At 40.0% G+C, this 13,809-nt stretch overlaps 1 protein-coding gene and 1 long non-coding RNA gene across 4 annotated transcripts in view; both read left to right on the forward strand.

Annotated features, from left to right (window-relative positions):
- Positions 1–13,809, forward strand: part of LOC134211772 (integrator complex subunit 3 homolog) — a 225,563-nt gene that overhangs the window by 73,278 nt on the left and 138,476 nt on the right. For all 3 annotated transcript variants that reach the window (XM_062688996.1, XM_062688994.1, XM_062688995.1), the window contains 4 exons: positions 399–550; positions 1,507–2,310; positions 11,248–11,405; positions 11,472–11,616. In XM_062688996.1, coding sequence (XP_062544980.1) covers positions 399–550; positions 1,507–2,310; positions 11,248–11,405; positions 11,472–11,616 — 1,259 coding nt within the window. The remainder of the gene's footprint in view (positions 1–398; positions 551–1,506; positions 2,311–11,247; positions 11,406–11,471; positions 11,617–13,809) is intronic.
- LOC134211778 (uncharacterized) lies at positions 5,243–6,030 on the forward strand. The gene is made up of 3 exons (XR_009979094.1): positions 5,243–5,269; positions 5,425–5,636; positions 5,697–6,030. It is a non-coding gene; the product is annotated as an uncharacterized LOC134211778 (long non-coding RNA).

Below are 13,809 nucleotides of genomic sequence, written 5' to 3' on the forward strand. Positions count from 1 at the left end.
ATGTCGACCCGGGTGGTGGACATCCCCGCGTGCACAGGCTAATGGCAATTATACGCTCGTTCGGTGTCATAGATTCAAAATCACACGTAAATATACTCGCAAACAAATCCAGGATTTTAACTCTTTTTTCAATAAAGTATTTGATTGATAAGTTGATGAACGAGAAAGACATAATCACTGCTAGATGGATTAATCTGGGTTTCTTAAATCATCATTAGAGCTGTGTCTAGTCTGTTGATGTAATTCAAGAAATAAAGCATCTGTTCATCGATTTTGGCATAGAATATTTTATATATAAAATGAAAATAAGATTAGTGAACTTTGACATCAAAATGCTCTTTATTATGTCATTAAGCTCACAGTCTGGTTAGGCTATTACTATCTTTTTCGTTTTACAGATCGAATTGAAGATAATTACAACCACACAGAAAACATTGTCAACTACAATACATCCAACGAAGAGTTAAAATTTAGCGACGATGAGGATGAAAACAAATTGAACAACGTTAAGGATGAAGTTTCGGATGATGACGATTTGCCGCTGTCGAAGGTATTCTAGAGTTATCAACTAAATTTTAGAAACATAAATTTAGAAGAGTACTATTGAAAGATAAGAAAAGTAAATATTTTTGATTTCTACTCTATTTAAAGAAAAATGAGACTTTGATTCAAAATATTGTTAATCGAAGAAAAAGACGGTAAAGTGATGGAAAGTATTTTCAACAGAGGTCCCGTTTCCGACACGCCCTCAAAATCAATATCATTATTTTGCCAAACTTAACCCTGGCTCTTTCTGCTAACCTGAGAATTTACAATAAAGCTTGTTAAAACAAAATGTAACCGTAAATTAGCAAGTTTAAAAGGTGTGTGTGAGTGCAGTAGCCTGCCGAGAATACCTGACATTTTCCTATTTATTGGTATGTGCAAGGTTTTATAAACATATATTAGTAAATTCATTAATCTTTCAATATTATTCGAACAAATCTTTTTTACTAAACACTGTTAATAATATTATCAGACCAAACAAACAGACGCTACTTAATATGTACCTAGAAATATTACATAGGTGCAAGCTAGATTGACGACAAACAAATAATCTTCTATGTGACAATTAGGCGGGAGCACATTTTATTATCTACTTTTGTCACCGCCCCGTTAAAAATGTTGTTATTGAGTTATTTTGGCGAGGATTGCAAAGTTTTAATGGAAATTTGAATTTTCATTTTTAGCAAAACTGATGTTTTTTTCAACTTTATTTCTTATTTTTTTTATTTCCCGCTTCCTTTATTATCAAAAGACCAATATGACAAAAAAAAGATAATAAATATGTGTTCCGACCTTAATTGAAATCCCTATAAATGGCACAACAATATTATTATTATTATTTATGCAGACTAACACAACAATATTAAGTGTTTCATTAATCCGTGTACCTACTACATCTATTTGTTTACAATTTCCCATGTCGCTGTTCAGATTATTTTTGAATCAATATCTTACTTGCAGGTTTTGGAAATGGAGAAACCTATAGTTCAATCTATACCTGAAGAGCTACTAAGCAGTATCGATGCTTTTGCTAATTCAAAAAATGCCGACGATTTTGAACTACTTATGGATGAGCTGATTGAAACAGGCCTGTTAAATAATGATCAGGAAACGTACATCAATGAGAGGATAGCTCTTATTCTACAACAATCTCTTTTTGGATGCTCCATTTTTCCTGAGTCAAAATCAGAAGAGTGCCTGTCTGACACCATTAGTGGCCCAATATTTTGCTTATTCAAAATGATGCTGCAGACAGACGAAAAACAAAAACAGCTGATGAAAAATTTAGTAATGCATGTACAGAAACAAATTCTCAGCGCTGGATATTTGCTTCTTCATTACCTCAAAGTAAACGCCAAACTGCAAACGAGACGAAAGGAAAATGTTACATCTGCATTCAAAGGCAATGTTTATAAATATTATTGTACGATGATTGATTCCCCCTTTGAGGATCAACTGAAAAAAGATCTTGAAATATTGGAGAGGACCAATGCAAGATTGTTCTTCTGGATTCTACCTGATTTGTACAAAGAATACAAGAATGTTATGCTGAACAACATTGATTTGTTGACTCTTATCATCGGCGCAATTGATGCAAATAATCTGCGAGACATCATTTTCAACGTCACTCAAGGCAAGCTTGTAATGTTCACTAGCGATGACATTATTGACGTCATCCGAGAAACTTTGGAGTATGAAACATTCGAACAGTTCTGTTTTTGGCAGTTGATCCAGGCTCATGATATACCTCTCGAATCATTTCAGGTAATGTTTTTCTTTATGTATTCCCAACGAGAATAGATACTAAGGCGATGAATCCATATTTTGTGTGCGTAAAATTCGTGTATAACAAAAAAGCTTTCACTAAATACTACATGCGAACGAGCTATCGTAAGCCGTGCAATTTTGTACGCTACCATTTTTTGTTTACATTTTTTATCATCCATCTTCCTCGCCTTAGTATCTATATTATCATTGATGTTTTTCTATGAAATCAACAAACAAAATAAAAAAGGTCAAAACACATAAATTAAGTTAAAGCAAAGAGAAACACACAGAATTTTCATCGTAATTGATTTACCGATCAATTCAAACACTCATCAGCTAAACGTCCACTTGTGGCGCACAGAGCGTTGTTGTTAGAGCTTGATGTTTATACTATGTTCGCACTACAGCCTGAATAATATGTTATTCAAATTATCAACAAAAGAAAGCTCATCAAGATAGCCGAATAACATGTTACAAGGCTCTAATGCGAACATAGTATTATTCACTACCGCTATACTGCCGTCATACGCATATTTGTCCCATGTTTGCTGGGATTTCCTATATACATGGGACAGATATGCGTATAACGGCAATACATATATCTGATTCGTGATTTGTCCAAGTAGGGGCAAGATCGCTTACAACGATTCTATAGAACCGGAACCGCGAAACAACTCACTTTATGGTTCCTTTCACTCAAATCCGCCCTTGCGTGGAAGAAGCCAAAAATAAGTATAATGCGAAAAAATCCGGTGAGTACTTTGCCTTTACTCCCGTGTTGAATTTTCACCCACTATGAAGTTTCACCAACTCAAATTTATGTTATTTTCACTCACCCGAGACTATGGTGAAAACAACCCAAATTTGACTTCTTCCACGGAACAGCACACGTTGGGTTGATGCAGCTCTCTTTGTTTATAATAACATTCATGAGAGGGAGTGAGAAAACTACTTACTTTTGAGTTAAAATTTTGAACTTCGTACTCAAAGCTGAGTTCTTTAAACTTTTTTTTAGGTTCTTTATTTTTTCTGTGTAGCATTAGTAAGCATCATATGTTTACATTAATAATAGGTACGAGGGAAGATGCAATATATAGTTATAAGGGTAATGATCAGGGTTTGAATCCAAAGGAGAATAAGAAAATCTCTCACTTATCATGTCTGTATACACTCTCGATAGGTAGCATACCGTGAGAGACGTTTTTCGGTAGCTGTTACGATAATGAACTGATATGGGGGGCTACAACTCTTGATAAATTTGTTTTAATAAGCCCCAATTGCTGGGGGCACCGGTTCTGATAATGCATTTTTACTTTGTATACACAGCTGTGCGAAAAAAATATGGTTTCAACAAACAATGAGCGAGAAAAACGTGTTTTTATCAAACCCCCTCGGTGAGGGCTGCCTATACGAATCAGTTTTTTTTCAACTTGTATGCAAGTGCGATGCTCTCTTTTATCGTTGTTCGTTATCTATCGAGAGCGATTTCTGCAAACCCTGGTAATGACATTGGGAAAACATTGTTTCAACCTAAATTACTTTTGAAATATTCGTTGGAAGTTAGGCCGGAACAAATATTAGTTTCTTCATCTGTCTTGAGGGGGGGGATTCAAAATTTTCTTGGAAAAAAATGAACTTACTCAGAAAATTCTTTAAGAAAACGTTTTACGATTTTTTTCAATTTATCCACCACCATTTTTTATCTACCACCCATTTACCGTTATCAAAAGACCAACATGACAAAAGAAGAAGTTCAGTAGAATGACTTCCTGCCTTCTGCAACGAAACCGCCCAGTCGTGTTTCAGTTACCGTATCACAAAAAATAACATACACGTTTACACAACGTTCTTTTCCATGTGAATCGAACGTGTTTTATCGAGCGACATTTTCACTAGCCATCCACGTGAAAATCGCAGGATATGAATACGAATTGATACCATATGAGAAAACTGTGCGTATGCTCCAATGCACCGAGTTCATCATTGACGTTTGAGCGGTGCGCTGTTTACTAAAAATGAATACTTTTTCATTCATCGAGTTCATGCAAGTGTTCATTTTTAGTAAACAGCGCCCGTCTCAAACGTCATTGTGTTCATTCGGTGCATTGGACCATTAACGTGTTTCCAACATCGTTTGAATAAGGTATTTTATGAGACGTTTCGCGGCGGCCCGATTATTTACATTTTATGTTTTTTTTTGGTATGATTCTGCGTGAACTTTCCGTTAGGTCCAAAAACAAAATATTTTGTTTTACGTTTTTCTTATAATCCACATTTTCTTCAGCATTTTATGCTTAGAATGCAATAGTATAAATAATCTAACAACACGTATTGGAAATCCTATGAAAAGCTTTGTTCTTAAGCTCTAGAAACCGCGAAGTAAAATAGGTAGAATTGATGATCCGACTCATTGAATGTTCAGCGCGAAATAACCAAACAAACGGGCTCCCACTAACTGTCAAAGTAGATAAACACGAGAAAACAAGCTGTTTCGATCTGTCTCATAAAATGCCTTATAGACGAATCCAAGTAAAAATAAGAAGAAGACACACGACGGTGTTAACTTTGACAGATCCTACAGCACAGCATAGGAAGATCATTTTAAAATGCTTATTATAAATTCTAGACAAATTGTAATTAAAATCTGATTGAAGTATGATACGGAAAAGGTCCCGAACTATCCAGTTTTCCGCGAGCGGTAATGGCCGCCAGCTTGCCTGCGGGTCAGTCTCTGATTTGATGTTTCTGGAGGTCAACTGCACCCACCGCTCTGATCATTTTGACCAATGTTGCATATAAGAAGGTGCTGATTCGGTGAATTCAAGCCTTCTTATATACCACATTGATCAAAATGCTCGAATGGTGGGTGCAGTTGACCTCCAGAAACGTCAAATCAGAGACTAACCCGCAGGCAAGCTGGCGGCCATTACCGCTCGCGGAAAACTGGATATGATAGGTACATTTTTGGAAAATATTTAAAAAAATTGAGATAAGCTTCCGAACATGTAATTCAGAACTTTTTCCGTATCGTACCTCAATCAGATTTTAATTACAATTTGTCTAGAATTTATAATAAGCATTTAAAAATTATCTTCCTATGCTGTGCTGTAGGATCTGTCAAAGTTAACACCGTCGTGTGTCTTCTTCTTATTTTTACTTGGATTCGTCTATAAGCAATGATAGGGGAAAAATAAAATGGCGCTTTGTTGACTGATTGTTCACTATCTGGAAATCGTGGGCATCTTAAACTTGTGTATGTGTAAACTAACTGTATTTTCATTAATTTGGTTGAAATTTTGTTATTTTTTTGTATATAAAAAATGGTGAGTGCTTGTTTTAGTTTTATACAACAAACGATTAAAAAATATGCCCTAATTTTACAGATTGAAACTTGTACTTCGGATTCTGGTGTAATTGTGTCGTCATTCGGATTAGTTATCCAATATAACAAGAATTCATGCAGCATTTTTAATAACCTTTTCAAGGGAGGGAGCCATATGTCCGGCGTCCGCAGAATTTTGCTGGTAGCCACAAAAAATGATAAAAAATGACTCCTCCTTGTCATGATTGACCAAACAATATTATATTTCTTATGTTAATAAAAATGTTATTTTATGAACCATGATGTTTCATTAGCATACGCGTTCGAATGATCACTCTTATTTAAAAATTAATAAAGAAAAACATGGTCCAAAAACTGGCAGTATCCACAGATACAATCCATAAAGATTTAACGTGTTTTCCATTTCTATTCTTGATGAAATTCCTTTGAACCGAACGTTTCATTTTTTAAAATTTGCGACTGGATTTCCACTTTATAATGATATTCTTCTCAAGTAGTGAAAATTCATGTGTGGAACCAGTAGCATGAATGTGTAGATTATTTTCAGTATAGTTTTGAAAACCTTGATTGTAGTTTTCGTCTTAATTTACCTACTCACAGGCTTAGTTTGCGTTGTTTTACAAATCCTTCAATAGGATTTCTTGTGAGGAGTAAACTCTCAGTGGATAGAAATACGTCTGGTTAGAATGAACGAACAAATGCGAATGATTTATTTTCTAAATATTAATGACAATAATTATTCTTACGCCTACTATGACCGTTTCCGTTTTCTCTACAACACTCCTCCTAAACGGCAACAGTCAGTCCAATCAACATGACTAACTTCTCCAGTCTTGTGCTTCCCAAAGGCTTCGTTAGTAGATCCGCCACCATGTCTTCGGATGGGCAGAACACGCACTTCATTTCTTGCTTCTCAACCAGATCTTTCGTAAAATGAATTTTCGTTGCGATATGTTTCATTTTCCTTGATAGCTTCTCCCTCTCCTGATCTTCAGGCAACTTTGGTTGTCCTCGTGGATGACTACATGCTGATCGTCGACAAGTTCTTGCAGTAGTAGCTTTAACCAAAGTGCTGCCTGTGCCGCCTCAGCAAGTGCGATGAATTCGGCTTCTGCTGTTGATAGTGCTACACATGTTTGCTTACGGCAAGCCCAGCTTACCGTTCATCCGTTGACCTTGAACGTAAAACCGCTATGGGATTTTCGGTCGTCTCGATTTTCCGCCCAGTCGGCGTCAGAATAGCCGATGATGGTACCGGTCTCACCTTTCCTGCTTAGTCGTAGTCGATAGTCGGCTGTACCCTTGAGGTACCGTACCACACGTTTCAGCTCGGTCCAGTCCTCTTGGGTGGGCCGATTCGTGTTCCTGCTCAAAATGGATACCGCAGTCGCAATGTCGGGTCGGGTGTTCACAGCTATGTACAACACTTTCCCGATAAGCTTCTGGTACTCGGTGTTGGGCTTCAGCGGCGTCCCGTTGCTCTCGCTCTTGATGTATCCAGGGTCCAACGGTGTTTTGGATGCTTTAGCGTCCGTCAATCCGCTTGATTCGACTAGCTCTCGAATGTACTTCTGTTGGGTCAGAAAGTAATCCCCGTGCTTATCTTTCTCTACTTCCATCCCTAGGTAATGACGAATATCACCCAGTTCGCTGATCTCGAAAGACCGCTTCAGCTTCCTCACGAGCGCTTCAATCATTGACGGATCATCGCTCACCACTACAAGATCGTCGACGTACACCAGTACGTAGCACCATTGCCCCTTCAACTTCTTCCGGTACAGGCAAGGATCGGATACACAGCGTTCGAATTGCTGTCGAACCAGTTCCTCATGTAGCTTCTGGTTCCACGCTCTTGCCGCTTGCTTCAGCCCGTACAAGCTTCGATTAAGTCGGCAGACTTTGCCTTCGCTTCCTCTTTGCACGAATCCACATGGTTGCCGCATATATATCTCCTCCTCAAGATCGCCATTCAGGAATGCGGTCTTGACGTCGTACTGCCATGTTTTTCTTCGCTGCAACTGCCATTAGCGTCCGGAAGGTTTGATGTACCACTGGAGCAAACACTTCATCGTAGTCCGATCCGTATTGCTGGCTAAAGCCTTGGGTAACCAAGCGAGCCTTGAATCGTACAATCTCTCCGGCGATGCCATGCTTGATCTTGTACACCCACTTGCATCCTACAGCTTTCCGTCCTGGAGGGAGATCAGCCAACGTCCAAGTGTTGTTGGCATGAATCGACTCCAATTCCTCCGCCATCGCCTGCTTCCTTCCTGCGGCGATGCCATCGCCTCCCTGTAGTTCTTCGGTTCGCTGTTCCCAACGTTCGTGGTTATTCTTCGGTTTGAATTTGTAGTTAAGCACTGGTTGGGATCGGGGTTGCTATCCACATCGCTGAAGCCCTCGAAGTCGCTTGAATCATATGACCGGACCTGAGAAATGTTTTGCACGGGAAGTCGTTTGCTTTGCATATGAAAATCTTGGTACTTGCCTGGTAGTACGTGCTCCCGTTCGCTGCGCCTCAATACCTTTGACTGAGAAGGTGGATTTGGAGATTTTCGCGAAGGGAGCACAGTCATTTCAACAATAGTATCAGTAGAAGTGTCAGTGATGTCTTCATCTTCAGAGATTTCTTCGGCTGTTTCGTATGCTGCCTCATCATGGTCTTGAATGTTCGGAACATTTGACACTTGACCTGGAGCACTCCCGAAGTCCACCGGCACCACCGTGCATTGTTGCCTCGTTGGTAGAGCACAACCGCCAGTGCATTCGTCGATGAAACTCACCTTTCTACTTTTCAGGAAGCACTTCGTACTGGGATCGTACAAGCTGTAGCCTTTCGTTTCCTCCTCAAATCCGGTCAATACGCACGGTCTCGATTTTGGATCCCACTTCCGTCGTTTCTGCTTGGGTACTTGCACCATGGCCTTCGTTCCAAACACCCTGACGTGGGAAATGTCCGGTTTTTTACCGCTCCAGACCTCTTCAGGAGTCAATCCGTGACCGCGAGTGGGAGATCGGTTCATTATGTAAACCGCCGCTGCCGTTGCCTCCGCCCAGAAAGATTTCGGAAGGTTTGCTTCAAATAGCATGCACCGCGCACGCTCGGTAATCGTCCTATTTGCACGCTCTGCCAGCCCATTTTGCTCGGGCGTGTAGTCGTTGGTTGTTTGGTGCCGTATTCCCATCTGCTTCAAGAAATTTTGAAATCCATTATTGATATACTCCTTACCATTATCTGTCCTCAGGATCTTGATCTTTCGTCCGCACTGGCGCTCTGCCTGCGCCTGGAATTCCTGGAATTCTTCAGATTTGGTCTTCAGGAAGTATACGAACATTGTACGCGAACGATCGTCAATGAACGTCACGTAATAACGGCTTCCAGATGGTGACGATACCTCCATTGGTCCCGCTACGTCTGAGTGAATCACTTCCAGCAATTCTTCAGCTCTTGAACCGCTTTTGCTGAATGGAAGCCGGGTATGCTTCCCCATCGGACACACCACGCAGTCGCTGTGCTTTTCGTTTGAAATTTGGATTCCGCACGCTATTCCACCGGCCAGTTTCTTCACGCTATTGTAGTTGAGGTGTCCCATCCGCTTGTGCCAGGTATCGATAGATGCACATGCGGAGCTCAACATTGCTTGGCCGGGTTTTCTTACCTGTGCTAGCTTGAACAACTCGTTCTCGATGATTCCGGTTGCCATCAGCTTACCTTCGGAGTTGAAGATTTCGCAGTCCGTCGATTGGAATATAATCTTGAAGCCTTTCTTCACAATCTGTACCACCGACAAAAGGTTTGTCGACAGATCCGGGATGAACTGCACGTCGTGAACAGGAATTCCATCTTGATCCTCGCGGCACACCGGGTAAATAGTGGCTGTACCACACGCTTCAATCTTCATCGTCTCCTTGTTGGCAGCAAAAACTACCCCGCTGGCGTTGCGCACGTCATCTAGCAGCTGCAGATCCCTCGTCATGTGCTTAGTTGCACCCGAGTCCAGGTACCACTGGTCCGCATCCTGGCCCTGTATTGTCGACAGCACCGTGCAGAAGGCGTCAGCCTTTTTACTTCCTGGATTCTCCGGACAGAACTTCGCGATGTGGCCAAATTTTTTGCGGCCCTCTGGGCGGCGCCGAATTTTTTCTGTTTTTCTCGTTGCCATGGTGAGCTTGTGGTTTTGTTTGAAACTTACCCCTAGCAACGAACGAAGTTTTTTCACATGGCAACACTTCTTCCTGCAGCAAAATCGTCTTGATGGAATCCCCCGTTATGGCCGTTCCGGAATTCTTCAGCGCCATGACCATTGGCTGATACCGCTCCGGTAGTCCAGCCAGCAGGAGAACCCCGACGAAACGTTCTGGAATCGGAAACCCAATTTCGTTCAGCTGATGGCATGTGGAAATCATCCTGTTTGCGTAGGCCTACATAGTTCCGCAGGACTCCAGATCGGTATGGTGAATAATAGGGAGCTCTATTCGACCATATGGGTCTCCAGTAGCCTTGCGAGCAAAGGCGTAGGATTGCCAATCCGGAGATGGCGAGTTCGATTCTCGGTCCGGTCTAGGATGTTTTCGGGTTGGAAACATTCTCGACACCCTGGGCATAGTGTATCCATTGTACTTGCCACACAAGATACATACTCATGCAATGGCGGGCATAGAAAAGCTTTCAATTAATAACTGAGGAAATGCTAATAGAATACTAAGTTGAAAAGCTAGGCCAAGTTCCAGTTGGAATGTAGAGCCATTGAAGAAGAAGAAGAAGATTCGACCATATAGAGCGTTTGTCAACAACACTATATGCTGAAAAATAATTAAAATATATTCATCAACTAGTCGACCCGGCAGACGTTGTCCTGCATAGTAGGCGAAAATATGCGTTTTGAAATGTGTATGCAAATTTCCCAAACGAATCTTAATTTTAGTTTTTCACGACTTACCCAACCCCGCTCGTGAATTTCGCATGAGGAAATATAAACCCGTCGGAAACCACAACGAAGATAACTGCTGAAGGAATGAAGAAAATCCATCCAGCCGTTTTAGAGTTATGCGGATACGAACACAGACCATTTCAATTTTATTTATATAGATAGAAGAGTTACTTACGAACCGTCCAAAGCAGGACAAAGTAACCCGGATCTTACAAATGTTCTGCATCCTACCTAAAACACGTCTGATCGCGCACCAATTATTTACTCACTCAACCGCGCGAACTATCTGCTTACTGAACAGGAACACGACAAAACAGGCACTGATTGGTTTTCATTTCGACCGCACAAAACAAACAAAATCGGCCCGCGCGAATAATCTGCTTAATAAGCAGGAACACGACGACTAGTTTGTATTTCGACCGCACAGAACAAACAAAATCGGCCCGCGCGAATTATCTGCTTACTGAGCAGGAACACGACAAAACAGGCACGGATTGGTTTTTCAATTCGTCCGCACAGAACAAGCAAAATCGGCCCGCGCGATTAGTCTCATATATTACCCTAAAAAATCTGATTTTTATGAGTTTCAATTTTGTAGAGAAAATTATTGTCTTTAAAAACGTCTCCAATCTAAGTTTCATCTGTTAATGTTTTTTGCAGGACATCATTCCCGAATTGGACACTTCTGTACATGCAGAAGCACTTACGTATATTCTTCTTCTATTGAAGAATGAAAAGCCTTCGACAGAGTTGGTCAAATGTCTTCTAAGCAGAGAGTCAAAAACTCGAGCAGACGCATTCGTGATATCTGTTCTACGGTAATAGTCCCGCCCTTTGAGATAAGCTTTACATTCAGGAATATGATTCTTTATTGTATATTATAGTTGCTGGTGCGAAGAATACGAAGGAAAACTATCGGAAATAATAGCTGGATTATTACAATCAAAGTATCCAGCAAGTTCTCCAAATAAACGTAAACGACCCTTGAAGTCATCACCTTTACAGCATTGTACTCCATCTTCTGAACAGGTTAGTGAATTATCAAATATGTCATACAAAATAGCACTCAATTTCAACAATGGTTGTTACTTATACCAACATGTGTAATAACTATGTATTCAGATTGAGTTATTTCAAATATACTATATTAACAATATGATATATTTGATGCAGATGCATTTGATATCTGATGCAGGGGCTGCCTAGCCTACAGATTCTACTGATATGGCGGCCTCTAGCCGCCGGATGGTGGACGCCGGGTTCACCCTGGCCAATACCGATGCAATGGTTCAGCTTTAGGGAGGGATTTGCGCACACTGCACTCGCGGAAGGTCGGGGAATCCCGATTTGGGAAACGTTTTAGGAACTTCGGCTTTGGCCACACTTGCCGACACTGTCACAGCGGCGGTTTCGATGCACTTGGCTATCGCTAATCACGAATTGCGTTGCGTTGCGTTGTAACGGAGTATTTCTTAGATTGCATACTGATAGTTGTCATGTATATTCATTTATTTATTTCGTCAAGCATTGTAGACTACAAACACATTGTTTCACTTAAACACTATCTGTTTTAATCACTAGACAACTATTATGCAATACTATTCATTGTTTTCCTCACTAGCGTGTTAGACATTGATATGTCGATGACCTCACAATATTTATTATATATGTTCATCATAGAGTTGAGCGGTCCATTTTTAGCATAGGATGGGCGTTGCAGATTTAGTTGAAATAAGTCACGATTTCTCAAGGTACGCGTAGGTGCATAAAAGTTCAAGCCTGACAGAAGGCTTTCTGCTTTTATCTGATGTGAGATTAAACCATTAACGAATGTTACACAACCAACTTCTCTTCTTTTCTTAAGTGTTTCGATATTAATTAGTAGGCACCGAGATTCATATGACGGAAGCGGTAGGGTTGACCAACCTAACTTTCTAAGAGCAAAAGCAAAAACTGTTTTGTACTGATTCGATTCGATTTGAGTGGACTTCTTGATAGGGTGACCAGACAATGCTACAGTATTCTAATATTGATCTGACGTAGGACACATAGAGTGTTTTTATCGTGTAAGGGTCATTGAAATGATAACTGAAACGTTGAATGAATCCAAGCATGTTATGTGCTTTATGAATAATGACGTTATAATGTTCTACAAAGGTCAACTTGGAGTCTAATAATAACCCTAAGTCTCTCACTTTTGTGCATCGTATAATTCGTTCCTGGCCTAGCTTACAGGTAATGTTTTGTAATATCTGCTTTCTAGTAAATGAAATTATGCTACATTTTTCACGTTTATATCGAGATGGTTTTTGAGCACCAGTTATAAAAAGCGTCAATTGCCTGGTGAAATACGTCTAAGTCAGCATCATCACAAATTTCCATGTACAATTTCATGTCATCGGCATAAATAAGGACCTTAAGGCATTTTAATATGAGTGTTATATCATTAACAAAAAGAATGAACAATAATGGACCTAAGTGTGATCCTTGTGGTACACCAGAAGTAACTTTAATTGGCGAAGACAATTTATTATGGAAGCGCACTAACTGTGTTCTATCTCTAAGATATGATTCAATCCATCTAACCATATATTACGAAACGCCGACCCCCTGAAGCTTAAAGAGTAATAAAGAGATGTCAACTCTATCGAAAGCCTTACTGAAATCCGTGTACAAAGTTTCAACAGAGTTACCTCTATCCATTGCAGCAAGTGAAAATGTCACGAAGTCTAAGAGATTAGTGGCAGTGGATCTGCCTTTAAAGAAACCATGTTGGCGATTTGTGATCAAGTGCTTAACCTGTTCAAAGAGTTTCATGTTCACAATAGATTCAAACAATTTCGGTATACATGATATAATTGCAATGCCCAGATAATTTTGTACGTCTGCGCGTTTGCCTGATTTGAAAATTGGAAGAAGATAAGATTTTTCCATAAATGTGGGAATACTCCATGAGCTAATGATTTATTAAAAGCCAAAATAATGGTTTTACAAATGAAGTAGCTAATTGTTTTAGTAATAAAGGGGAATTCCATCGGGTCCAGGACCCTTGGACGCATCTAATGCTTCTAATGCTGTTACAATTTCATGTACAGTAATACCGGATATTGAAATATCATTTGTCTGATCAGGTAAATAATGAAAATAATCACGATCATAAACAGCACCAAGAGGTTTGTAAGTGCTTTGGAAAAAATTCGCGAAATAATTGCAAATTTCCTG

Source organism: Armigeres subalbatus, chromosome 2 (genome assembly GCF_024139115.2).
Source record: "Armigeres subalbatus isolate Guangzhou_Male chromosome 2, GZ_Asu_2, whole genome shotgun sequence".
NCBI lineage: Eukaryota > Metazoa > Arthropoda > Insecta > Diptera > Culicidae > Armigeres > Armigeres subalbatus.